Source organism: Talpa europaea (genome assembly GCF_964194135.1).
Source record: "Talpa europaea genome assembly, chromosome: 15".
Lineage (NCBI taxonomy): Eukaryota > Metazoa > Chordata > Mammalia > Eulipotyphla > Talpidae > Talpa > Talpa europaea.
Genome location: NC_140083.1, coordinates 69,146,765 through 69,173,046, shown reverse-complemented (window position 1 = coordinate 69,173,046; position 26,282 = coordinate 69,146,765). Strand labels below are relative to the sequence as shown.

General features: G+C 46.4%; 1 protein-coding gene across 1 annotated transcript in view; it reads left to right on the top strand.

Moving 5' to 3' along the window:
- LOC311185462 (antigen WC1.1-like) overlaps positions 1 to 26,282 on the top strand; it is a gene marked incomplete at both ends in the record, with an annotated part of 85,142 nt that overhangs the window by 42,283 nt on the left and 16,577 nt on the right. Inside the window, 12 exon segments of the mRNA XM_084256087.1 lie at positions 9,961 to 10,275; positions 16,413 to 16,516; positions 16,518 to 16,725; positions 16,817 to 17,134; positions 18,876 to 18,968; positions 19,038 to 19,352; positions 20,259 to 20,573; positions 22,327 to 22,368; positions 22,453 to 22,767; positions 23,386 to 23,523; positions 23,916 to 24,011; positions 24,203 to 24,283. Of these exon segments, the coding sequence (XP_084112213.1) occupies positions 9,961 to 10,275; positions 16,413 to 16,516; positions 16,518 to 16,725; positions 16,817 to 17,134; positions 18,876 to 18,968; positions 19,038 to 19,352; positions 20,259 to 20,573; positions 22,327 to 22,368; positions 22,453 to 22,767; positions 23,386 to 23,523; positions 23,916 to 24,011; positions 24,203 to 24,283 (2,340 nt within the window).

Below are 26,282 nucleotides of genomic sequence, written 5' to 3'. Positions count from 1 at the left end.
AACATCTAAGGAATGGCTAGTGAATCAGGACTAGCTAAATGCTATGCTGAACACCTTGAAATAAGTGGGCCAGGTCCCCATGCTCTGCGTCTCATATGCTCCTGAATTTTTGGATCGAAATGCATCTGTACTTGTCAGACTCCTGGTCCGTCTACTGGCAGAGAGTAAACTGTCTTGTAGAATCAAAATTGCATTCCAGGTCAGAGGACAGAGAAGAGAGAATATATAATCTCTGCCTTCATGGAGCAGGAAATCCCAGGTTGGAAACTCTCTTTAGGCTGAAGTTTCATTGCCTCGAGGAATAGGAAATGTGTGGAGGGTGTACATGGGGCCAGAGAAGTCCTGCTTTGATGGAGATGAAGGATGAGAAAGAGTCCTGTCAAGGAGGAAGTTTTCCTGGTCAGTGTAATACTGGGTTTTGAGAAAATTCTGTCATGGCAAGAGGAGACGGAAGATAGGGGGAGCGAGGCAGGGACGCTGGAAGGCAGAGCAGAGCGGACACCTCCCAACCTCTCATGGGCAGGTGCAAGGAAACAGTTCTCTCAAGGAGGAATTGGTTAATCCTCTTGACTGTCACTGCTGAGAGGGCAGGGACCTTGGGTCTCCAGATCTCTCTTTGCATTGATCACTTTTAAGAGGATATCAGAATCCCAGTTTTCTTGGTTGATCTGTTATGTAATTTTTCCTTAAAAAAGTATAAATGGAAAGTTGAATATGAATTATTTCTGTGATTCTAGAGGTATTTCATAAATATCTTCTTTTTAGTACTACAGGCCACTGATATGGTTTTGTACTTGCTATAATAGTTTACTCATAAATAATAACTTAAAGGAACTACACTTCAGTAGATTTTACTCATCTATTTATTTAGTGAGATTGATCAAACCCCTCTCCCCAGCGCTTACAGAAGGTTCTACACCACATGTATTAAATGAAGGCCTGTGCGGCACCAGGCACTGAGCTAAGAGCAGGAGCACAGATATAGTCAGATGTGCAGGGTCCTCCCTCTAGCAGAGGTGCAGCTCTCTCTGTATGTGTGTGTGTGTGTGTTTGTGTGTGTTAGTTGTGGGACATGGAGAGTGATAGACAAGACAAAGATAAAATAATTTCAGCTGCTGATGAGGGTGAAGATCCAGGGAGAGTCCCAGCCACTCAGCCAATAGATTAGCTAGGAAGCCCGTGTTTCCCCTTGTCATTTGGACTGAAGCAGGTGACCTAGTGTGGGAGCAAAACCACTTACTCCTGTGGCTGACCCAGGATTACTCCTTTGCTTTTGCAGAAAAGAGGCCCAACAGCTGTCCATCTGCAGCCCCCTGCACAGGTACATCAGCTCCTCCCAGCTCCCGTGCTGCCCCTAGAGCTCCTCCTCCAGCAGGGCCCTAACAGAGGGGTCCCCTGGCCTTGCAGACAGGGAGAAGCTGCGCCTGAGGGGAGGAGACAGCGCGTGCTCGGGCCGCGTGGAAGTGTGGCACGCGGGGGCGTGGGGCACGGTGTGCGACGACTCCTGGAGCCTGGCCGAGGCCCACGTGGTGTGTGGGCAGCTGGGCTGTGGCTCGGCGCTGGACGCCCCGCGGGCGGCGGCCTTTGGGCCTGGAAATGGCAGCATCTGGCTGGACGAGGTGCAGTGCAGGGGCGGGGAGTCCTCCCTGTGGGAGTGCCCTGCGGCTCCCTGGGGGCAGAGCGACTGCAAGCACGAGGAGGACGCGGGAGTGAGGTGCTCGGGTGAGTGGGCAACCCTGTTGGGGGCGATGAGGGGACATGTGCTGGCATCTAGAGGCTCTTCCTGGATTCAAGGCTCTTCCTGGGCCTGCCAACTGGAGGCTCTTGTCTGATGCCTTGAAAGCTGTGCTCTCTCACAAGGTGCCAGAGTGGTAGGTGTGACCTGGGGTTTTCCCACCCAGCTCAGTAGTTGACCCCTCTATCCCCTTCTCTCCAGGTGAGAGGACAAGAATCCCCCCCACCCTTGGAAATAAATGGCTCTTCTTCACTGAGTCATAGATAGAGGAGACACCCTCATTTTCAGGGATCTGCGCAGTGGCATCTACGCAACGCTGGAAAATTAGACATATCAGCACAGGAAAGGCCATGCTCAGGTGCTACAGTTCTGTAGCATAACTCTGGCAGTTCTAATGCCCCAAAACTTCATCCATTTCACCTTATAAAAATCCCTTAGAACCAGATGCAGAAGACAACTGGCACATCTCAGGGCAGGATCTGCATGGGCACATCTTGGGTTCAGGCCCTGGCATGTATTTGAGTGCTAACTTCATGGATGAGGACTCAGTGGATGATCAAGACAAGGGCGGGTGGGGAAGGGCTCTCCTTGACCTACAACCCTCTCTTAACCTCATATTCCTTTTCTGTCCTCAGCCAGCAGATTAGACTCAGCTCCTGCCCCTGGCATTATTTCCCTGACTGGGGTCCTCTGCATCATCTGGGGGGTCCTTCTCCTCCTGGTCCTGGTCATCTTGGGGATTCAGCTGCACAGAGGGAGAGCAGAGCACCAAGGTGGGCCATGGGGATGCTAAAGGGAAGTTGTGGGAAGGTGTTGAGCCAGTTATGATACCAAGAAAAATGCCCCAGTATTGTGTCCACCCTTACAGTCTGGCAAAAAGCACCTTCTCTACAGTAGCCTTCAAGATTTGAGACAGTTGAATCCTTGGTTAAATGTAAAACCTCTCAAAAATTATGACTTACTGTGAAAACAATGTCAGTGGGAATTGAGTAGGATCGCAATCAGTGTCAGGAAAGCTCTCTCTGTCTCACAAAGCTCAAGAAGGGTTCTGGCAGCCCAGAGGGCACCCCCAGAGATGGGCACAGGAGAGTGCCATGTGCCTTGCCTGTTGTTTAGGGACTGTCTCCAGGACTTTTCTCTGAACTTGTGCCATTTTCTGCAGCCTCACCTGCTTTCGAAGATGTCATAGATGAGGCCTTGTACCAGGAAATTGATAACTACGCTCTACCAGAAAAAGAGGACAGCCCAGGTGTGCCCCATGCCCTCCCCGCTATTCCTGAGCTGACAATGGGTTCCCTTCACATTTATAGACTCAACCTCTTAGCCTCCTCCCAAGGCAGGCACTCCCAACCCTCTCCCCGCAACGCTGAAGCCTCAAGATTTCTTCTGAACCTTGACACTGGTCCTCCTACTATGGCAAACATTTTCTGTTTGTGATGTTGTCTCCCCCGACCAGAATACCTGTCTGATGACTCAGTGACTAAGTTGCCGTATTACACAGGGGACAATGAGGAGAAGGGAGACCCTGGATCTACCCCAGGTAGGAGACTCTGATTTTCCTTTGGTTTGTGGAGGATCAGGAGGAAATCTTGTCTTCACAAAAACCTTTTGCTTTCTCTGCACACTAGTCACTCAGAAAAGGAATTATCAGACCCATTTCTCTGTATCCACAGCTTCTTCTAATCAGTTGCAGACATGCAATTAATTCTTATAGACACAAAGAGTATTTTTTCAGTAATATCTAAAATTGACATTTGAGAATTTCCATGGCAAGCATTGGGAAGTGTGCTTGCACAGGAGATGGTGTGATATTGGTGAATCATCACCCCAAAAATTGATTTTGCTAAGCCTTAGAAACCATGGACTGGGGCTCCCTGGTGGTAGAGGGGTTAAGTTGCAGCATTATGAAGTTATCTGCAGCCAATGCAGCACTGGTTCCATCCCCCCACCAAAGAGCTAACCCATATGGCACAATAGACCTCTCCTGTCTCTCCTGCTGCTCCCCTCAGCAGTGTATTTCAGTCGATCCTCCTGTACTGCTCTGCACTCTGTCTCTGGTGATCCTCTACTCCCTGCACCTCTGGATGTACCCCAGTTCTTGTATGTGTAAATTAAAAAAATAAAAACACATGGACTGCTGGTGCTTGTATTTACCAGCTCCCGAAAGCTCTTATTGACAAGGGACCAGAGAGAGGAAAATGTATCTCCTGGATCTTCCCCATATGATGAAGGATAGCTCTAGGGATGAGACATGAGACATGTCAGAGGGATCCTAGAAATTGGAACCTTAGATCAAAACATCCTTGGATCAGTAGATTGAAACCCAGGCCCCCTTTGGTGCAGGGCAAGGGATCATCTGTCTGGGAGTGAGAGGTACCCAGCTTCCTTCTCCTGCCAGCTCTGTGTTTCCCACAGATTCAGAGGCATGTGGGCAGGTGGGTTCTCTTCATCCCATTTCATTCCAAGGCACTGATTTTTACCTATTATATTAACAGCTCTGTAGCATGTACTTGAATGTGTACCTGGTTTCATATTACAACAGCTTTTGTTGATGCTTTATGGTATGAGAGGCCATGTTAGGAAACTATACTAGGATATGTGGAAGAATCAAATAATTTCTGAAAATATTGAGATGAAATATATTTTGATCCCAGGGCCCAAAGACGGCCCTGGACTCCAGAGCTTATACGCATCAGCTGTTGGAATCTCTGCAGTAGAAGGGTCTCAGCACCCCCCAGTCCAGCCTCAGTCCTTGTCCATTTCCAGAGCCTCCGGGACAGCCTGTCAGAGTCACGGGGGATGATTATGATGATGTTGAAGAGTTTCCTGTTCCTGAAATTCCTACTTCCCCAGGAATGAGTAGGCATTATTTTTGCCCAGAGGAGAATGGTGGTGCATGGAATTCCCAGCCAGGTGAGTGTCAGCTCTGTCTCCAGTAGCCTCATTTCCTTGTCTGGGGGAGGATGAATTTGGACTTGTCAAAAGTCAGTTTACCTTTACTATCAACACCTGGGGCCCTCTAGACCTGGCTGAGGTGTCTCTTGGATATTGTCTATTTCATCTCTTCTGAGAGGAGACACATACTGTGTTCTCATGTCCATTTCCTCCATCATATTGATACAGACATTCCTGTATGAGGACAGAGGCTTTATTCTCATTTCTTCACACCGCAAATTGAGAAACATGATCTGACAATATATTTGGAGGCCTTTTTGATTGTAGGACTTAATCTCGAAAGTTCTGATAGCAGTGTAAATTAAAATTGAAATCTAAAAAAATTTGTTTGGGGGGAACATATAATCATTAGTTTAAATTTGGGGTTGACTGTTATTAATGAAGATGTTCAAAGGCCCTAATTAGAGTGATAAAATCACAACTATGGAATGAATCAAAGTGATAATTTTCTTGCATTGTTTCAGTTGGCAGATGAAAACACCTTCCTACGACTAGGCCTCAGCTTATGTGTGAGCACCTGGGGCCTGGGGAGCAGGAGGCCATGGGATGTGGTTGAGCTGTTCCCTTTTGTCCTCTGACAGAGAACCCAGATTGATCTCCTGAATATATCTGGGTCTGGCTAGGGTTGGTAGGGATGGGTATTCCTCAGTCACCTATATGAGGAATCTAGGGGAGTCACCTTCTGCCCCCATTCCTATGAAATCAGACCACATGGGTGTGAGAGTTTTCACTCTAATCTCCACTCCTCACCATTATTGCCCCAATGCCTTGCAGTTGTCAAGAGCAAAACATAACTTTGCACAGAGTAACTGAGTGGAAGAAGCAGCTTTAGCCTTTCAGAGAGCTGCTGGGTCCCACAGATACTCTGTAGTCTTTGTGCACTTGTCTACTTCTACCAAAGATTTTGTTTATTGTCACCACTGAAAGGAGATTTTCCTTCACCTTGCAGGTCTCTCTCTGCAGTCTCCTGGAGGAGCTGTCATCTCTGGCATGGGAGAGAGTGGACTCCCACTGTTCCTGAGACAGGAAGACCCTGGGTATGATGATGTTGAGCTTAGCACCACATAGTACCACTTTTGGATCAAATAAATCTTCAGTGACTCCTCTGTAATAGTTTCCCCAATAAATGAGAATTCTGTCTTCTTCATTACTGCAGAAGTTTTACTTGGGCCTGTGATGAAAGGACAGTCTTCATAATTAGCACCCTGAGTGTCAAGGACAAATGTTGTTAAGAATCCAGATACATTGACCCCACTGACTTTGGAAAATTCCGTCTTCAATCACACCCCACCCCTATGTGAAATCCCCATTGATATATCCGTGTATCGTGGCCCTCATCCAACACTCTTGCCTCCTTTAGTGTAGAGAATGTCACACTTTCTGGAACAGGATAAAAACTGAAATCTGACCCTGACTCAGTAAGATACACCAGAAACACTTAGCTAAATATTCCAGAAGATGCCACGACTCCTTTGCTAAAACCCAGAAGAGAGAGTCACAGTGAATGGGGTGGGTCAGGCAGGAGGGAAATAGTTGCAGCTCTTCTAATTTTGCCAACAGGTTTATGGAATATCAGTGTCAAAAATCTACTCATTACAACGCCCTTTCCCTTCCCTTGTTATTCTCAAGCATCCCCAATCTCCCCTTTCTCCATGAAATTGCACTTCCTGGTGTTCATAAATCCTGATATTTTCCACCCTTTTCCATTAACAAGTCTTTTGTATTCCCTGCTCTGACTACATTTACTAAAGCCCATGACAATCGAACTTCACCATTATAAACCCTTTTGAGTAGCTGTATTTCTTCCCATTCCCAATCATCCTCACCTATTTACTTCGGTTGCATCAAGAGAGAGAGTTGGCGGGTAGAGGGAGGTAGAACTAGAGGGAGGGAAGCTGGCAAGTCAAACAATGAAATTCTTCTGTTTGGAAACACTGGGTGGGGGAGAGACAGTCAGGCACCTTTCGTTAATTTAGCTTTTCTGTGTCCACTTTGGGGACGGATGACACCTGGTGTCAGAAAACATCGCCTCTCATATAAGGAAACATTTCAAGTCGAGCATCTAATTGGTGTTTGAGCCTCAGAAAGTTTCCATTTATGGAGTGTTTGATGCGGGTACGATGTTCAACAGGGTTTCTATTGGCTCCCGGAAGATGGCAAAGTCAGGGGGTGGGACTATATAAGCCCCTCCTGGGAGTGGGAGCCCCCAGTAAGGACTGAGGTGTTCTTTGTATATTTGGGGAAACTGATTCTGTTACCTGATAGCATGAGGATCAGAACTACCATGAATGGACATGTATTTCTCCCAGGACTTGCTGTTCTCCTCTCCGCTGTCCTAGCGAGCGCCCAAGGTAAGCAGAGCCTCCCTCCCTAAGATCAGCAGAGATGCTGGATCATTCTCAGGCTCTGGAGTGGTGAGCCCTGGGATTGCAAAGGCAACTCCTCTCTGTTGACCCCTTGGTTTTGACCAAATGTCATCTTTAGTGTAGTGAAAATTCATTTATCTCCTGCGGGTGCTCTGCTTTTCTATTTAGGCTGTGAGATGTTGCCCAGATTCGAAGCTTGTTGTCAGGTTGACCAGAATCTGTGTTCAGTCCTCTTCAATATCAAATGAACACAATGAAAATGTTTGATGACTTCCCAGTTTTCCTCTAATGGATTATGACTGAGTGACATCCTGAGGCTGCATCTCTGAGATTCCTTCCTGTTCCCAGTACTGTGGGTGGGTAGGATTTTGGGTTTCTGCTCTGTTAGCCTAAGGAGGAGACAGAGAAAGAGACGAGAGAGGAGAGAGCAGATAGGAGAGAGGGGAGACGTAAGAGGAGAGGGAGAGAGGGGGAGAGAGAGAGGTGCGTATAAGGGGAGTTTGAAGAGCATGTGAAGGGTGTATGTGTGCACAGGAGCATGTCTACCAGTGGATGTGAACTTTCTAGAAAGAGTCCAAAGAATCACACTCTAAGGCAGAAGGCAGGATTTGTGGTGAAGTGGTGGTGGTAGTGATGTGTGTGTACATGTCTGTGATGAGGGCAGATATGGATACCTTTAAAGAAAAACCTCCCAATAGAAATTTTAATTACCCCCCTCCCCAGCTACCTCTGCACCTGCAATCCAAACCTGCCTGTACCTTGCTTTTTTCTTCCCCACAAACCCACAGCTCAAACGTTTTTCTGCTTTACTATCATCTCCCCCAACACTGGGTGCTGGCAGGACTCTGTCTCCCTATCTGTGGTGTTTCACTTTCGACATGTTGGCTCCATGGTCCTTTACTCCAGGGGCAACATAAAAACCGATGAAAATGTGGGTGTCCCTAGGGGCACAGAGGTGAGCACTGGAGGCAGAAAGATGTGGCCTGTGAGACCAGGATGGGCCCCTCTTGACCAGTGTTTCCCGTCCCAGTGGAACTTGATCATGTCTGTGACATCCTAAGGATCTGCTATTGAGGAAGAGCCTTGAGCTTGGAATATTCTTAGGTGGTTTTCTCCCTGTAGCCCCCCAGACCCTGTATGACATCTGCTCATCCCTTGGCCCCTGACCAGGAGAGTCCAATGTATCAGGGTTGAGCCTTGAGGTAGCAATGATCTGGCACATCCTATTCAGCCAGTCTCTCAGGTGTGGGACTTGGGCCTGCCTGCTCTAGATGCTCCTCCCTTTCCACCCCTTCCTGGTTCCTTGTACCTGTGGCAAGGGCATTCTGGGAACTCAGAATTCAGCTGAGAGCCTGGATATTTTGGTAGCTCAGCACCCAAAAGAATAAAGGAATAGCCATTCTGCCTTGCAAGAGTTTTGACATAGCTCTTTGGCCTCCTGCCCTGCACAGCATGTGCACTGGGCAAATATTTGCTAGAAGACATGCTCTATGGAAGTGTCCCTCAGGTCTCCTTTTTCACACTTCAGCACCAGCGCTTACTTTAAGTTGGTCATGGAATGGAGAATAAAACCTACAACTGCCCCATTTTTCATTTTAGTGGAGACTCTAGGTTTTATTCTCTATTTCATCTTACTTAAATTTCAATACTGACACATTATTTACCTTCTCAATGTTCTCTGTCTCTCTCTCTTTTTTTTGTATATAAAATGGAGGAAATAATGGTATAGTAACTGTATTTGACAGAAAAATCAGATCTGACTGAGTGTTTTCAGCTCAGTAATATAACCTGATTCTATCCGTGGTGGGGTTAGAGATACATTATATTTCCTCCTAAACACTGAATAACTCCAAATTTTGAATAATAGCAATTCCTGACATGAAGTTCAAGTAGAGATTATATTGTTTCAGGGATTAAGCAGATGTATGATGCCCAGTGTCTCTGGGCACCATCTGACACCATCTGACACCATCTGACACCATCTCTAATGTGAGGTGGCCCCATCTACTCAAAGAGAAGTTCATTCTGGGGGCTCCCTGGTGGTACAAGCATTTAAGATGCAATCTATGAAGCTGTCTGCAGCCACTTGCAGCACAAGTTCCATCTCCAGCCAGGGAGCTACCCACATGGTGCAGCAAACCACTCCTGTCTCACCCGCTGCTCCCCTCAGCAGTGTATTTCAGTCAGGCTGCCTGTTCTGCTCCCCACTCTGTCTCTGGTGCATCCTCTCACCCCCCACAACTCTGGCTTGTACCCCAGTTCTTGTATGCATAAATAAACAAATCTTTAAAAAAAAAGAGAAGTTCATTCTGGAGCCTAGAATCATAAATGAAATATTCTGGGTAAATCATGGCCTGTCTCAAGGTCCATCATTTTTCAGCTGTGAGTGACTATAGCAAGAACAGCTCTGACTGGAACGGGACTCCTGGCTGCCTCCAGAGGATTCTGATAAGCTCACAACAATTCCCTTTAATTCAGTAACACAGAAATGGGTATGATTTATAAGGAGCCCACCAGCTATTAGCCCTCTATAGCCACTCTGCACTCATTTAACTGCTCAAGGCAGAGAGTCTGACATCTCTAGATATCTTCCTCAGATGCCCCAGAACTCTACATCAGGGTTAACTCTGATACGACCTGGTAACACCTGCTCTCTCAGACTGCTCACTAGTTGTTTTCAGCTCCACTTCTCCTGCTTTTTCCTATTTTCAAATCTATTATACAGCTGGCTGCTGTAGGAAACCAGGTCTGCCCCAGCACAAACACTGAGTCTCTACCAGAGGGCCCTGCAGACTCAGAGGATATTTTCACCAGCTGGTCAGGTGAGGGCCCCCCACACCCCAAGATCAGGAAAGCCTTCTTCTTCCTGATTGCATGCGCCCTTGACCTGATTTTCCTCCTCAGACAGCACAGAGCTCCGCCTGGTGGACGGAGGCCATCGCTGCGCCGGCAGAGTAGAGATTCTTTACCAGGGCTCCTGGGCCTCTGTCTGTGATCACGACTGGGACCTGCGTGATGCCCACGTGGTGTGCAGACAGCTGGGCTGTGGAGAGGCCCTCAGTGCCACAGTCTCTGGTCACTTCGGAGAGGGATCATGGTCCATCTGGCTGCGAAGGCCTCAGTGCACAGGAAAGGAGTCCCACGTGTTGGAGTGCCCATCTGAGGGCTGGTGGCAGTATGTCTGCTCTGATCGCAAGGATGCAGGAGTCATCTGCTCAGGTATGGTCAGTGTGTTTTCAGGGGCTGAGGGAATGGAGACTGGTGTTGGTTGGGACAGCAGAGAAAGATGGGTCAGAGAGGTCTGAGACACATCCCCTCTCTCCATAGTCCCAAGGGCACAAAGCTTCTGTGAATGAGGTGTGTCCTTTACTCCTAAAGAAATGCTAATCTGTCCTTCTGCTTTGGTCTTACCTGACAAAACAACTTAATCTATTATCATCTTGATTGAAGCCAATCTTCATGATTCTTTTATAATTTACTTTTTGTAAGAGTAAACTTATGTAAATCCCCACACTAACTCCTCTTGTTCAGTGAGACAATTAGTGGGAGGAACAGAATGAGGATGCACTTTCCCTTAATAGTATTATTAATAGGTTAATAGCTTCTGTATTAATAGTGAGTACGGTCTTGTACTGGATTAGTAAGAGCAGAGACACAGGGGTATCACTGAACAAATCAGAGAATTGTATGGATTTGTGCCAAAATTCAGGTCTCCTTTCTAAACTTAAGCATAAATATTCATCATTTTTTTGCCAGTAAAACCAAAAAGCTGTGGATGAAATACTTTGGGTCATAGATTTTCATTCATTGTTACTGGAAAAGACACTCTATTTTCTTTCCAAACACTTGTATAAACTCAGTCTTTGGAGGTTAAGTAGCCATGCAATGACAAGTCAATAGTGGAGGAAATAATATGCTAATTTGTGTGCTTTATGGAACGAGATTATATAGATTAATTTTATTTGATGGCTGAAAAATGTACTTGGGAATTTGAGAAGAATGGGATGAGGGGATAAATATGATTTTCAAAAGAGGAAGCATTTGTTGTAGCTGGGAAGGAGGGAAATGCTGTGGAGCTGAGAGGACACATAAGGAGTTCCCTGAGCAGTACTGAAGATGCAGCGGTGTGTGGAGGTGCCACCTGTGTGTGAGGACATGGGTGTCTTTACAACAAGAGGCCAGACAAGGACGTATCTGACCACAACTTTTATTTTGCCTAAAGTGGGTTTGATTCATGTAAATAAATTGACATCTGAAGCTGCAGCTCCCCTTGCACTGTGCTGTCCAGGTGTCTCCTAATCTTTTCAAAAATTTTCCTGTCTACTGGTTATTTTTCCTCTACTTGAAGTAAAGTCCTAAAGAGATAAGAACATTGATTTATTATAATTCACATTCCCAGCACTGAGACAAGTTTCTAGAAATTGTCAAACTCTGAAATGACAATTGTATTTTGAATCAAACAATATGAAGGGGCATCTCAATATGGCCTCTCTCTATCCAGGTAGCAAACCTGTGCTGAGTTTGGAAATGCCTCCTCTGAAAATTCCCTTGTCTCTCTTTCATCATTTCTCAATCAGAGGCTTAATCTTGGCCCATTTCTGGACTCCCCATGACCCACTCTCCTTGCCCTTTGCTGTCCTTGAGGGGAAGGTCACCATGACCACCTCTAGCTTTCAAGGTGCAGGGCAGCCCTATTGTCCCAAGGTGGAGGATGAGTTTTGTCTTCAAAGAAGATCCCTCATCTTCGTGGCTCCCAGGTGGCCAAATGCCATACCCAGGGGAGACATTTCCCACATCTCAGGTACCCAGTGCTCATTTCCAACAGGAGAGTTTGAGCCTGGGGGATGGATGAGGACCCGGAAAGATCAGAGGCAGATGAGGCTGCTGATCAGAGGCCCTGAAAGCTGGTTTCGAAGCAGATGAGTCACAGCTGCAGGGAGGACAGAGGAGGCATCTTGGTCAGAGGGGAAGAAATAAGGAAAGAAATGTCGTGAAAACCAATCTGGTCATTCTTGCTCCCTCGCTTCTCTAGAAAACCTAATCCTAAGGCCACAGTAGTGAGAGGGAATGTCCTCTGACCAAAACAGCCCAAAGCTGAAGCTGAGGTGTGGAAAATTGGGGCTCTCCAGACTCAGGTTTGGATATGGAGATCAGATTCCTCAGGTTTGTTCTGGAAATCCCAGCTATGACTCAGGTGATGTCTTTCTTGCACATGGGCTATATGGGAAAGTGGGGTCACCCCAGTAAAGGAAGAGTAGGGGTGTAGTACCAAGGAGAGAGGGCCAGAGATTTATTAACACTGGGCCTGAAGGAAGATGAGTTGTTACGCAGGAGCCTGGGATGTGAAGCTGCTGTCAGGAGCATGAAACAGTTCCCAAGGCAGCTACATCTGGAGGCCAGAGAATGCCAACTCAGTAATCCTGAACAAGTCATTCCTCTGACAGAACCTCCCTGGGTTGTGCTTCTCGGCCAAAAATAGTGACAAAGTGCGTGAGCATCTCCAGTATTATTTACGTATCTTTAAACACATTGATATTCTTAAAAAATTATTTATTTATATATATTTTACATCATTATTCATTTTTAAACAATGTTTGCTTTCCCCTCTCTACCCTTCCAGGTGTAGTCCCCATAGAGTTTCCCCTACCAGTTCATCTGTGCACCATCACCACAATCCCCTGTGCTCCTCCCTCCCTTTGATCTCTCTTCCCCCACTCCTGTGCAGGATGTCTCTGGTTTGTAACTGTCTGTTTGTTTTTGTTTTGTTGTATTGTGTTTTGTATTGGTGTGAATTTTCCCCCCATGTCTTAGTTTGTTCCCTTATATTCCTCTGACTCCCTTATATTCCTTCTAACTCCATCCATGTTGCTACAAATAGCATTAGTCCATTGCGTATATATCTTCTTCATCCGGCCATCCATTTTTGGGCATTTGTGTTGTTTCCAGGTTTTACCTATTGTAAAAAGTGCTGCAATAAACATAGGAGTGCAGGTATTCTTTTGAATCAGTGTTTTTGTGTCCTTTGGGTAGATCCCTAGGAGTGGAATTGCTGGGTCATATGGAAGCTCCATTTTTAGTAGACTGAGGAACCTCCAGACAGCTTTCCATAGTAGTTGGACCAATTTGTGCTTCCACCAGCAATGTAGGAGAGTTCCTTTTCAGCACATCCTCACCAACATTTGTTTTTTCTACTTTTTTTGATATGTGCCATTCTCACTGGTGTTCGGTGGTATCTCATTGTGGTTTTGATTAGCATTTCCATGATTATAAGGGATGTGGAACATTTTTTCAAATGCCAGTTGGCCATTTGCGTTTCCTCTTTGGAGAATTGTCTTTTAGGTTCTCCTGCCCATCTCTTGACTGGATTGTTTACTTGGTTTTTGTTGAGTCATGTGTGTTCTTTGTATATCTTTGTGATCAGTCACTTATCAGCTGTATGGAGCACAAAGATTTTTTTCCCAATCAGTGGGGTGTCTCTTTGTTTGGTTAATGTCTCATTAACATTTATCATAAAAGTGCCATACATTTTTTGGTGTGGGTCTGGGTGCCTCTGATCCTTCTGATTGAGGTACCAGTGTGTCTGCATCTCTTCATATTTATGACCCAGATGTGAGCCCAATTCTCTACAGTGCACATTGCAAATATAAGGGGGCTTTGTTACTTTCAGTTTTCCTTATGTTGGTTCTTTGGGATTGTGTGAGGTTAGGTTATATGTATTAATTCCAACTTCAGTGTCTGTTGGTAAAATTCCCTCCCCCACCCCCTGCCATTTCAACTACTTATGCAGATTTTTAAAACTTTATCCTGACCCTTTTTAAAGATCAGATCATTAGCAATGATATCCAATAAACAGACAAGGAGCTGGACAGGAGCTATCAGTGAGAGTCCAGTCTTCACCCTGACATTTCACCCACTCTCTCAGAGGGACCTGTCAACTAGTCAACTAGGAATGAGCTCCACACCAGCCAGGCTCTTCCCTGGACCTCAGTTGTGTAGAAATGGTATGTACATTCCAATAAAAACACAAAGACAGCAAAGTATTGGGTGTTTTCATTTAGTGAACTAAATTCTATTTACCTTGGATGAACATCGTGGAATTATTGGAATATTAAAACACTACTTCTCACTAAAATATGAGTCTTCCCCACGAATTAAAATGTTCCTTTCAAACTCATGCCATTTACTGCAGCATTGATGGAGCTGGAAGGGATTGTGCTAGGGAAATAATTCAGAAGGAAAAAGATAAATATCTGATGGCTTCACTTACATGTGGAATATAGAGAAACCACAAAAAGGGTCACAGAAATGAGGCAACTTGCAAGCTGACCATAGATCTGAGGCCACAGAATGAGGGGAGGAGAGAGGGGTGAAAAAAGGGGAGGGAAGAGCACAAGAGACTATGTGATGGTGCACGGGTGAATCGATGGTGGAACTACAAGGTTTGCACCTGAGTGGAGAAATCAGATAACTTCCAAAAATGAAGAATGGTGTAAGAAAATGGATAGTTAAATTTTGTAAATTTAAAAAACCCAAAACATGCATAAATAAAATGTCCTTATCGAGTCATTGATGAGTGAAAGGATTTCTGTCACATCACAGAGATGAATGACTTTAAATCAGTAGGTCAGCATTGGAAGGCATGCTGGAAAAGATCATGTTAATAAGAAAACCCTAGAATTAGTTTTCCTTACAGTCAATTTTTTTTTCAAAATGTATACAATTTAGGGCCTCCCCGGTGGCGCAGCGGTTGAGCGCTGGGTTGCGAAGCTGCCCACAGCCTCTGCAGCGCCGGTTCGATCCCCGGTCACTGGGCGAGGGTCCCACATGGTGCGCAGATCTCTCCTACCGCCTGCTGCTCCCCTCAGCAGTGTATTTCGTCAGTCTGCCTGTTCTGCTCTCCGCTCTGTCTCTGGTGAATTCTCTCACCCTCCAGTGCTTCTGACTGTACCCAGTGCTTGTAAAAATAAATAAATAAATCTTTTTAAAAAAATGTATACAATTTATTTTTTGCCCCAATTTTTCTGCTTTGCTTCTTATAGATGTTTAATTGCTATAAATTTATTTTAAGGTTAATATCAAGTGTAAGTATGATTTTATTATATTTAAAATCTATCTCTAAGTTTTCAACATTATTTGCTGAATAATGTAGCTTCTTCAATGATTTAAAATATTCTCTTTACAAATACTAAATTGCTGTGTGCATTTTTGAGATGATTAGATATTTTATATTCATTCCTTCCCACCCTTGTCTATTGTTATGTTTTGATATCTAATCCCTTCACATCTACCTTTGATTTCATAAGTTTCCTGCAGTTTCTTCCACGTGAGTTTTAAAATCAATTAGAAAATGAATATGAATTAACAGTAATTTTCTTCAGAAGGCTCTATCTTGATTTGTTTGAGAACTTATTCAACATATATTTGAGTATCTAATAGATGTCAGATTAAGTAACATAGTACATAAGAATATTTCTTTCTTACTCTGAGTTTGTCATTTCATGAGCTTAATATTGAAACTAACAACCTGTTATGAGAAAAGTGCTTTAATTAGAATGAGAAGCATGTGGCCAACCTCCCAACTAGCCCACATTGGGGGTCCTACCCTGAGTGTCTATGGGGGATGAAAATGGGTCAGAAATAAAAGACACGCTATGATCTCACCAATCACATTCATGTAAGTGAACCCGCGTGTCCTTAAATTCTTTAATGTTAAATTCTTTAACATTCATCTGTGCACAGCCTCTTCCACATCATGTTACCTAAGAAATTCTTGGAATTTCTTGCCATCAAAAATTATCAAGAAAATAAAATGTGAAACCATGTATGTGAATATTGATGTCTGTTTCCTCCCTGGAGTATCAGTCTGTGTGTGATTGTCAGCTGTCATGGGCCAGGACTCGTAGATTTCCTAATCCTCAGTCTCTTGAGGACCAGCTCCTGCAACAACAGTGACCAGAATTCTAAACCCAGAAATCTCAGGGTGGCTGTCAGTTCTGGATGACAGGCCTCTAGTCTCTCTAGTGCAAGGGCTCTCTTGACTCTGGGCTAGTCCATCTTGGGGCCAAGTCTAATCTCCCACCACAGAGCATGTCCTCAGGTCCTGTAGCTCCCTGACCCCTAGATAAGGATTCACATTTCTAACACCTCAAAGTGTGCATGTTCTTGGGATTTATTTATCAAACTGACCTTGCAAATCCTCTGCTCTTCAGAAACTTGCTCATGAAAACGCAGTTCTGGCTCTGTCAGATTCTCTCTCCATGCTCTGTCCTTAGAGAGAAAGATATTCACACCATTGCCTATACGTGCTGTTTCCAATGCCACTGACAGGCCGTGAGCACTCACTCACTTTTCTCTAGGATTATCTGTGCGTCTGGCTGGAGGGGATGGACACTGCTCAGGGCGAGTGGAAGTGCATTCCAGAGGAGACTGGACTCCAGTGTCTGATGGGAACTTCACATTCCCCCACCGCCCAGGTCATCTGTGTAGAGCTGGGGTGCAGCAAGGCTGCATCTGTGCTGGGGGGCATGCCCTTCAGAGAGTCAGATGGACGGGTCTTTGCTGAGGAGTTCCGGTGTGAGGGGAAGGAGCCCATGCTCCGGCTGTGCCCCAGGGTGCCCTGTCCTGGAGGCACCTGCCACCACCTTGGGGCTGTTCACCTTGTCTGCTCAGGTGAGACTCTAGCAGGATTTAGCCTCCCTATCTACTATGTTGGGGAAAGAAACATGTGAGGACTGACTGAAATCCTATCTTCTCCTCCCAGAATACACAGAAGTGCGGCTCATGAGCAACGGCAGCTCTCAGTGTGAGGGACAGGTGGAGATGAGTGTTTCAGGGCACTGGAGTGTGCTCTGCGCCTCCCACTGGAGTCTGGCCAATGCCCATGTTGTGTGTCATCAGCTTGGCTGTGGAGTTGCCCTGTCCACCCTTGAAGGAGCACGCTCTAGGGGAGGAGACATCCCGGTCTGGAGGGGCCGATTTCACTGCTCAGGGGCTGAGTCCTCCTTGGGGAACTGCCCTGTGACTGTCCTGGGTGCTCCTGACTGCGGCCCTGGAAGCACAGCCTCTGTGATCTGCTCAGGTGAGAGAGGGACACTCCCTGCACTCAGGGTGTTCGGGTCCCTCAGAGCAGGGCGTGTGGGAAAACTGGCTCATGAGTGAAGAGTGGGTTATGGAGATACAAGTATTTGTCAAAATGTGTTTTCTTAATGTTGGTGTTTTATTGTATGAGAAGTACATTTTAATACAGTTTAATTTTTTTTTTACCAGGTTTCTTTTGTTTCTAGATTAATTCTCTGTGGTCAAAATATATGACTTTTATGACTTTCTCTTAGATTTTCCTTTGAAAACATCTGGAACTCATTTACCATAACATAAAACCAGTGTTGATAAATGGCCTACATGCTCTTAAGAATAATGTGTATTCTTCTGTTTTTGAGGTGAAGATTATACAAATCATACAGTTCAGATTTTCCAAATACCTACTGATAGCTTTTCTCTCAGTTACTAAGACAGATCTTTCACTTTTGTTTTGTGAATACACATTTTTCAATATATGATCTTGAAAGCAATTATTTTGTTTCTCTTCTTTCAATTTCATTTTCATCATTCCTTAATCCCTCATCATAGTTCCCCCTGGCCCATAGCCTTCTTTCTTCTTACTGCCTTGACCCCAAAGGAACAAGTCTTAGTGCTTGTGACTAAAGATGTTCTCAACATCCATGCACAAGTCCTGCAGACACACATTTTAAATTCTCTGTAGGAGAAGCTTAATTGAAGAAAAGCATTCCTTTTTCTTTTTAGGCCTCAGGATAAGTGTCTGGGTTACTATTGCTGTGCTACCAATTTTCCCAAAAAACTTAGCGACAGAAAAAAAATCCATTTTATTTTGCTGTGATTTCCGGGTCAGGAATGGGGAAGCTCAGTGGCAGTTCTCTCTGGTGGTTTCACATAGCTGAAGTCATCTGGGCTGAAGTCATGCCAGAGCTGCTTGAATGGGAACCCAGGATGCCCAATGACAAGATGGCAGATCCCCTGCCTGTGGCCTCTCCCCAAGACAGGCTCAGCAGAGCAGCTCCCCTAAAGCATGTGTCCACAGTGGGGCTGGGGAGGCTGCACGACTTTTCTGTCCTGGTGCAGGGAATCAGCAGTGTTGGCTCCACTGCATCACGTTGCCTAAAAGCAAGTCATGAAGGTCAGTTAAGATGCAAGGGAATGAGGCAAAGATCTCACCCCTCAGTGGACACAGTATCAATAATTTTGTGGATGTATTTTAACAGCACCAGGGTGTATGAAATGTCCCACCTTGATAGTGGATTTTTAGATTCCACATTTCCTTCTTTCTTTTGTGTGCTTAATGATCTAAAACTTCATAAATATGCGACTTAAACCTTGTACCATATCTCTTGTGCCCCTTTCCATGTTGGCTATTGTTTCATCCTGTGCTGTCTTCCTCATTTTCTCCTCCGATCTCCCACTTTACTACTCCTGCTTCCAAATCTCTGCTGAGGTTTTCACAGTCACATCTATAATGTTGAATTGGCAAAGGATCTCAAGGGGAAATAGGCTCAACGCTGCACTTTGCTTCTCTCTGATCATCTGGCTCCAAAATGCTCACTCATTCTCAGTGATTCTCAGTATTTAGCTGAGAAATATTGGTCTTTTGGAGGCACAGCTTCTTACTGAAAGTGAACAGTAAAATAATGATGCCATGAGTGTCTTGTTAGAATGTCCATCTCAGCTCTCTCCACTAGGTTATCATCTAGTTTAATTCAGTTTTCTGCTCTTCAACCCACTAACCCTCTGACCTCACTGCTCTGCAGGAAACCAGACCCAGGTTAAGCCCCTGTGCACCCACTCCCTGTCTCCACCAGCAGTCTCTACAGCCTCAGAGGAGGGCACAGCCAGCTGCTCAGGTGAGGGCCTTCCAGGACCAGGAAAGATCCTTCCGGGTTAGATGCCACTTGACCTGACTCTCTCCGCAGACAGCACACAGCTCCGCCTGGTCGACGGAGGCCATCCCTGTGCCGGCAGAGTGGAGATCCTTCACCAGGGCTCTTGGGGCACCATCTGTGATGACGGCTGGGACCTGCGTGATGCCCACGTGGTGTGCAGACAGCTGGGCTGTGGGGAGGCCCTCAACGCCACGGTCTCTGCTCACTTCGGTGAGGGATCAGGGCCCATCTGGCTGAAGGAGCTGCAGTGCACAGGAAACGAGTCCCTCCTGTGGCAGTGCCCATCTCAGACCACGGGGCGCCATGACTGCAGGCACAAGGAGGACGCCGGGGTCATCTGCTCAGGTCTACAGTGCACCTTGTCCAGGCTTTGGGGGTATATTGTATGGGTGTGAGGGAGATACTGAGGACAGAGTCTGAAAGAGAAGAGGGTAGGATGCTTCCTCCTGAGTGTCTGACTCTCTAGCATATATGAGGATTAGGTGTCTCCTTCCTTCCTGTGGCAGCTGAGGGTCTGGTCCTTCCTACTCAGCAACATCTCCTGATAGGGCCATGTCCTACAATTTTCATTTGCAAGCAGGGCTCACTCTTAAGTGTCCTATAATACAGAATTTTGATCCACTGTACTGGTTTCTACTTGCTGTAACAAATTTCCACATATTAGTGGTTAAAGCAACTTATATTTAACATCATATAGTGTTGTAGTTTAGAAGTCCAACACCATCTCACTGGGTTAAAATCAAGGTGTGAGCAGGGCTGTATCACTTCTAGCCCTGGGAAGGAATCAGTTCCAAGCTTCCAGAATCTGTCTGCACCTGTTGGCTCAGAGCCCCCTTCCTTGGTCATCAGACTGTAAGTGTTATACATCTCTCACTATTCTCCAGAATCACCTCTTCTCTCTCATCAAAACCACTTTTAGGGACAGTGGGTTCAACATGTAATTACACTTGGCTCACCTGGTTAATCCTAATGTTCAGGTTCATCTCACCTTGCCAGGTTTTTTCTTAATCCCATCTGTACAGTCTCTTTCCGTGCAAGGTAACATATTCACATGTAAGCAATGATAGTAACAGGTTCCAGGGATCAGGATGCAGACATCTGTGGGGTATTATTCTGCCCCTGGCCCAGCACACCTGCTTTCTCAGATTCTGTAGTTTGTCAGGAAGCAACATCCAGCATTCTTTCCCTGCTGAGGGCCCAGAGCACTGAGTGGGGTGCTCATGGTGCTCTGTCTCCCCCTTTCTCTTTCAGAGTTCCTTGCCCTCAGGGTGGTGAGCGAGGACCAGGACTGTGCTGGGTGGCTGGAAGTTTTCTACAACGGGACCTGGGGCAGTGTGTGCAGCAGCCCCATGGAAGCCGTGACCTTGTCTGTGATCTGCAGACAGCTTGGCTGTGGGGACAGCGGGACCCTCAACTCTTTGGTTGCTGTTAGGGAAGGGTCTAGACCCCAGTGGGTAGATGGAATCCTGTGTAGGAAAACTGATACATCTCTCTGGCAGTGTCCTTCTGACCCTTGGAAATACAATTCGTGCTTTTCAGGAGAGGAAGCTTCTATCACGTGTGCAGGTGACTGTTGTATGTGTCAGTCATCACCCGTACGCTGTCGCAAGTGATGTTTATTTTCAAATCTAGCTTATGAGTTTAAGTTAAGTTTAAAATGAAGTTGGATAATTATTTATCCAATAAGTTCCAATCCTGTTTCAGAGGAAAATATAAGGAAACTTATACGGATAGCATTACATGCGGAAAATACCAGATCTATTATCTTGAACCTGTGTGGAGTGTGAATAATCTCTGGTCAACTCCAAGGGAATGGCTAGTGAATCAGGACTAGCTAAATGCTATGCTGAACACCTTGAAATAAGTCAGACCCAGGTCCTCATGCTCTGTCTCATATGTTCCTGTATTTTTGCATCTAAATGCATCTGTACTCATCAGATTCCTGGTCCAGAGAGTAAACCATGTCTTGTAGAATCAAAATTACACTCCAGGTCAGAGGACAGAGAAACGAGAATATATAACCTATGCCTTCATGGAGCAGAAAATCCCAGGTTGAAAACTCTCCATGAGGAATAGGAAGTGCTGTGGAAGGTGTACATGAGGCCAGGGGAGAAGTCCTGCTTTGATGTAGATGGAGGATGAGCAAGAGTACTGTCAAGGATGAGGTGGGAAGATGATCCTGGTCAGTGTAATATGGGGTTTTGAGAAAATTCTGTCATGGCAAGAGGAGATGGACGATACAGGGAGCATGGCAGGGCACCCTGGAAGGCAGAGCAGAGTAGAGCAGAGACTTCTCAGCCTCTCGTGGGCAGGTACAAGGAAACAGTTTTGTCAAAGAGGAATTGGTTTGTCCTCTTGACTGTCACTGCTGAGAGGGCAGAGACCTTGGGTCTCAGATCTTTCTCTTTGCATTGATCACTTTTTTTTAAAGATTTATTTACTTATGCATATAAGAGCTGGGTATAGGCCAGAGATGTGGGAGGGGGGGTGAGGATTCACCAGAGACAGCTGGGAACAAAACAAGCAGATTGACTGAAATACACTGCTGAGGGGAACAGTGGGAGAGTCAGGAGAGGTCTGCTGCACCATGTGGGTAGCTCCCTGGCAAGGGATGGAAATCATGCTGCAGTGGCTGCAGATAGCTTCATAGGTTGCATCTTAACCCCTTGTGCCACCAGGGAGTCTCACTGCACTGATCACATTTAGAGGATATCAGAATCCCAGTTTTCTTGGTTGATCTGTTATGTAATTTTTCCTTCAAAGTGAAAAATGGAGAGTTGAATATGAATTATTTCTGTGATTCTAGAGGTATTTCATAAATACCTTCTTTTTAGTACCACAGACAACTGATACGGTTTTATACTTGTTATAATAGTTTACTCACAAATCATAATTTAAAGAACTACACTTCACTAGATTTTAGTCATTTGCTCATTTAGCGAGATTGACCAAGCTCCTCTCCCCAGCACTTACCGAAGTTTCTACACCACATGTGTTAAATGAAGGCCTTGCGGCACAGGCACTGAGCTGACTGCAGGAGCTCAGATATGAGTCAGATGTGCAGGGTCTTTCCTCTGTGTGTGTGTGTGTGTGTGTGTGTGGGTGTGTGTTAGTTGTGGGACATGGAGAGTAATAGACAAGACAAAGGTATAATAATTTCAGCTGCTGATGAGGGTGAAGATCCAGGGAGTCCCAGCCACTCACCCAATAGAATAATTAAGAAGCCCGTGTGTCCCCTTGTCATTTGGACTGAAGCAGGTGACCTAGTTTGGGAGCAAAACTCCTGTGGCTGACCCAGCATTACTCCTTTGCTTTGCAGAAAAGAGACCCAAGAGCTGTCCTAATGCAGCCCCCTGCACAGGTACATCAGTCCCTCCCAGCTCCCCGGCAGCCTATGGGTCTGCTCCTCCAGCATGGCCCTAACAGGGAGCTGCTGGCCTTGCAGACAGGGAGAAGCTGCGCCTGCGGGGAGGAGACAGCGCGTGCTCGGGCCGCGTGGAGGTGTGGCACGCGGGGGCGTGGGGCACGGTGTGCGACGACTCCTGGAGCCTGGCCGAGGCCCACGTGGTGTGCGGGCAGCTGGGCTGTGGCTCGGCGCTGGACGCCCCGCGGGCGGCGGCCTTTGGGCCTGGAAATGGCAGCATCTGGCTGGACGAGGTGCGGTGCAGGGGCGGGGAGTCCTCCCTGTGGGAGTGCTCTGCGGCTCCCTGGGGGCAGAGCGACTGCAAGCACGAGGAGGACGCGGGAGTGAGGTGCTCGGGTGAGTGGGCGACCCTGTTGGGGGCGGAAGACGGCATATGTGCTGGCATCTCGAGGCTCTTCCTGGGCCTGGCAACTGGCACCTCTTGCCTGATGCCTTGGAAGCTGTGACAGAACAAGGTGCCAGAGTGGTAGGTGTGACCTGGTGTTTTCCCACCCAGCTCAGTAGTTGACCCCTTTCTCCCCTTCTCTCCAGGTGAGAGGACAAGAATCCCCCCCACCCTCGGAAGTAAGTGACTCTTCTTCTCTGAGTCATAGATAGAGGTGACACCCTCATTTTCAGGGATCCGCACACTGGCATCTACACAACACTGGAAAATTGGACATATCAGTGCAGGAAAGGCCCATGCTCAGGCACTACAGTCCTGTTAACTCTGGCAGCTCTAAAGACCCCAAAACTCCATCCAGTTCACTTTATAAAAACCCCTTAGAAACAGATGCAGAAGACAACTGGCACATCTCAGGGCAGGATCTGTATGAGCACATCTTGGGTCCAGGCCCAGGCATTGGATCTGAGTGCTAACTTCATGGATGAGGACTCAGTGGATGAGCAAGACAAGGGCGGGTGGGGAATGGACCTACAACCCTCTCTTAACCTCACATCCACTTCTGTCCTCAGCCAGCGGATCAGACTCAGCTCCAGGCCTGGGCATCTTCTCCCTGCCCGGGGTCCTCTGCATGGTCTTGGGGGCCCTTCTCTTCCTGGTCCTGGTCGTCCTGGGGATTCAGCTGCACAGAAGGAGAGCAGAGCACCAAGGTGGGCCGTGGGGATGCTAAAGGGAATTCATGGGAAGGTGTTGAGCCAGTTATGATACCAAGGAAAGTGCCCCAGTATTCTCTCCACCCTCACAGTCTGGCAAATAGCACCTTCTCTACAATAGACTTCAAGATTCGAGAAAGCTAAATCCTTGGTTAAATGTAAAACCTCTCAAAAATTATGACTTACTATGGAAACAATGTCATTGGGATTTGAGTATAGGATCACAATCAGTGTCAGGAAAGCTGTCTCTGTCTCACAAAGCTCAGGAAGGGGCTCTGGCAGCCCAGAAGGCACCCCCTGTTATGGGCACGGGAGAGCGCCATGTGCCTTTCCTGTTGTATAGGGACTGTCTCCAGGACTTTTCTCTGAACTTGTGCCATTTTCTGCAGCCTCACCTGCTTTCGAAGATGTCATAGATGAGGACTTGTACCAGGAGATTGATAACTACGCTCTACCAGAAAAGGAGGACCTTTTGGACAGCCCAGGTTGGTCTCATGCCCTCCCTGCTGTTCCTGAGCTGACCATGGGTTCCCTTCACATTTATAGACTCAACCTCTCAGCTTCCTCCCAAGGCAGGTGCTCCCAACCCTCTCCCTGCAACTCTGAAGCCTCAAGATTTCTTTTGAACCTTGACGCCGGCAAACGTTTTCTGTCTGTGATATTCTTCCCCCACCAGGAAACCTGTCTGATGACTCAGCTACTAAGTTGCCATATTATACAAGAGATGATGAGAAGGGAGACCCTGGATCTGCCCCAGGTAAGAGACACACGTTTTCCCTTGGTTTGTGGCGATGAGAAGGAGAAATCTCATCTGAAGAGAACTTCTGTGATGAGGATGGGAGGATTCTCTTCTGTCTTCTTCACAAAAACCTTTTGCTCTCTCTCCATTCTGTCATCTCAGAATCAAAAATATCAGACTCAGTTTTCTGTATCCACAGCTACTTTAATCAGTTGCAGACATGCATTGAATTACTAGAGACTCAAAGGCCATTTTTTCAGTAATATCTAAAATTGACATTCTGAAAATTTCCATGGTAAGCATTGGGAAGTGTGGTTTGCACAGGAAATGGTATGATATTGGTGGGTCATGTACATTCTGAGACCCCCAAAATTGATTTTGCTAAGCCCTATAAAACATGGGCTGGGGCTCCCTGGTGGCACCAGGGGTTAAGTTGCAGCATTATGAAGCTATCTGCAGCCAATGCAGCATGAATTCGAGCCCCCACCAGGGAGTTAACCCACATGGCACAGCAGACCTCTCTTCTGCTGTGTTCAACTGCTGCTCCCCTCAACAGTGTATTTCAGTAGATCCCCATGTTTGTTCCCCACTCTCTCTCTGGTGAATCCTCTCAGTCCTTGCACCTCTGCCCTGTACCCTGGTTCTTGTATGCATAAATCAAAAAAAAGTAAGAAAACATGGACTACTGGTGCTTGTACTTACAGCTACTGGGAGCTCTTATTGACAAGGGACCTGAGAGAGGAGAATGTTCCTCCTGGATCTTTCCTGAACAGTGATGGATAGCTCTTGGGATGAAACTTTAGACATGTCAAAGGGATCCTGGCAATTGGAACCTTAGCTCATAATATCTTTAGATCAGTGAAGTGAAACCCAGACCCCTTTGCTACAGGTCAAGGGATCTCCTGTCTGTGAGTGTGAGGTACCCAGATTCTTTCTCCTTCCTGTTCTGTGTTTTCCACAGTTCAGAGGGATGTGGAAGGTGGGATCTCTTTTCAGTATTCACTACAAGACACTGATTTGTACATAGTATACTTACAGCTCCACAGCATGTGATTGAATGTACTACCTGGCTTCATTTTACAGTAGCTCTTTTTGATGCTTTAAAGAATGAGAGGCCATGTTAGGAAAGTACACTAAAATATCTAGAAGAATCAAATAATTTCTGAAAATATTGGATGAAATATATTTTGATCTCAGGGCCCAGAGGCAGCCCTGGATTCTAGAGCTTATAAGCATTAGCTGTTGGAATCTCTGCAGTAGAAAGGCCCGAGAACCCCCTAGTCCAGCCTCAGTCCTTGTCCATTTCCAGAGCCTCCAGGACAGCCTGTCAGAGCCACGGGAGATGGTTATGATGATGCTGAAGAGTTTCCTGTTCCTGAAATTCCTACTTCCCGAGGAATGAGTAGGAATCATTTTTTCCCAGAGGAGGAAGGTTGTGCTGTGAATTCCCAGCCAGGTGAGTGTCAGCTCTGTCTCCAGTAGCCTCATTTCCTTGTCTGGGGAGAATGAATTTGGATTTATCAAGTTAGTTTATCGTTACTATCAATATCTGGGGCCTTCTAGACCCGGATAAGGTGTCTCTTGGATGTTGTCTATTTCATCTTTTCTGAGAGGAGACACGTACGGTGTTCTCATGTCCATTTCCTCCATCACCTCGATACAGACATTTTTGTATGAAGGTGTAGGGCAGGAATTGACACAGTGCAGGTTCTCAAAGATCCCATGCAGACTGGGTAAAGGAGGAGTTCTGGAGCCCTCAGAGGTTTTGCAGGTCTTTTATTGGGGTTCACCAGGCATATGGCAGGCAGGGTTGCTGGGGGGCCGGGAGGCTACCAGGCCTCCCAGCCCCCAGCAGGTCTTCACTCTGTGGGCTCTCCGGCCTTCTCTTGGCTTCTGCTTCTCTTACTTCTCTCTCGGCTTCTGCTCGGCTTCCCCGTGATGCCGCCCTTAAAAGCCCAGTCTCAGCCCAGGTGAATCCCATCTACCTATGCCCACACCCTACCCCAGGTGCCCGCCA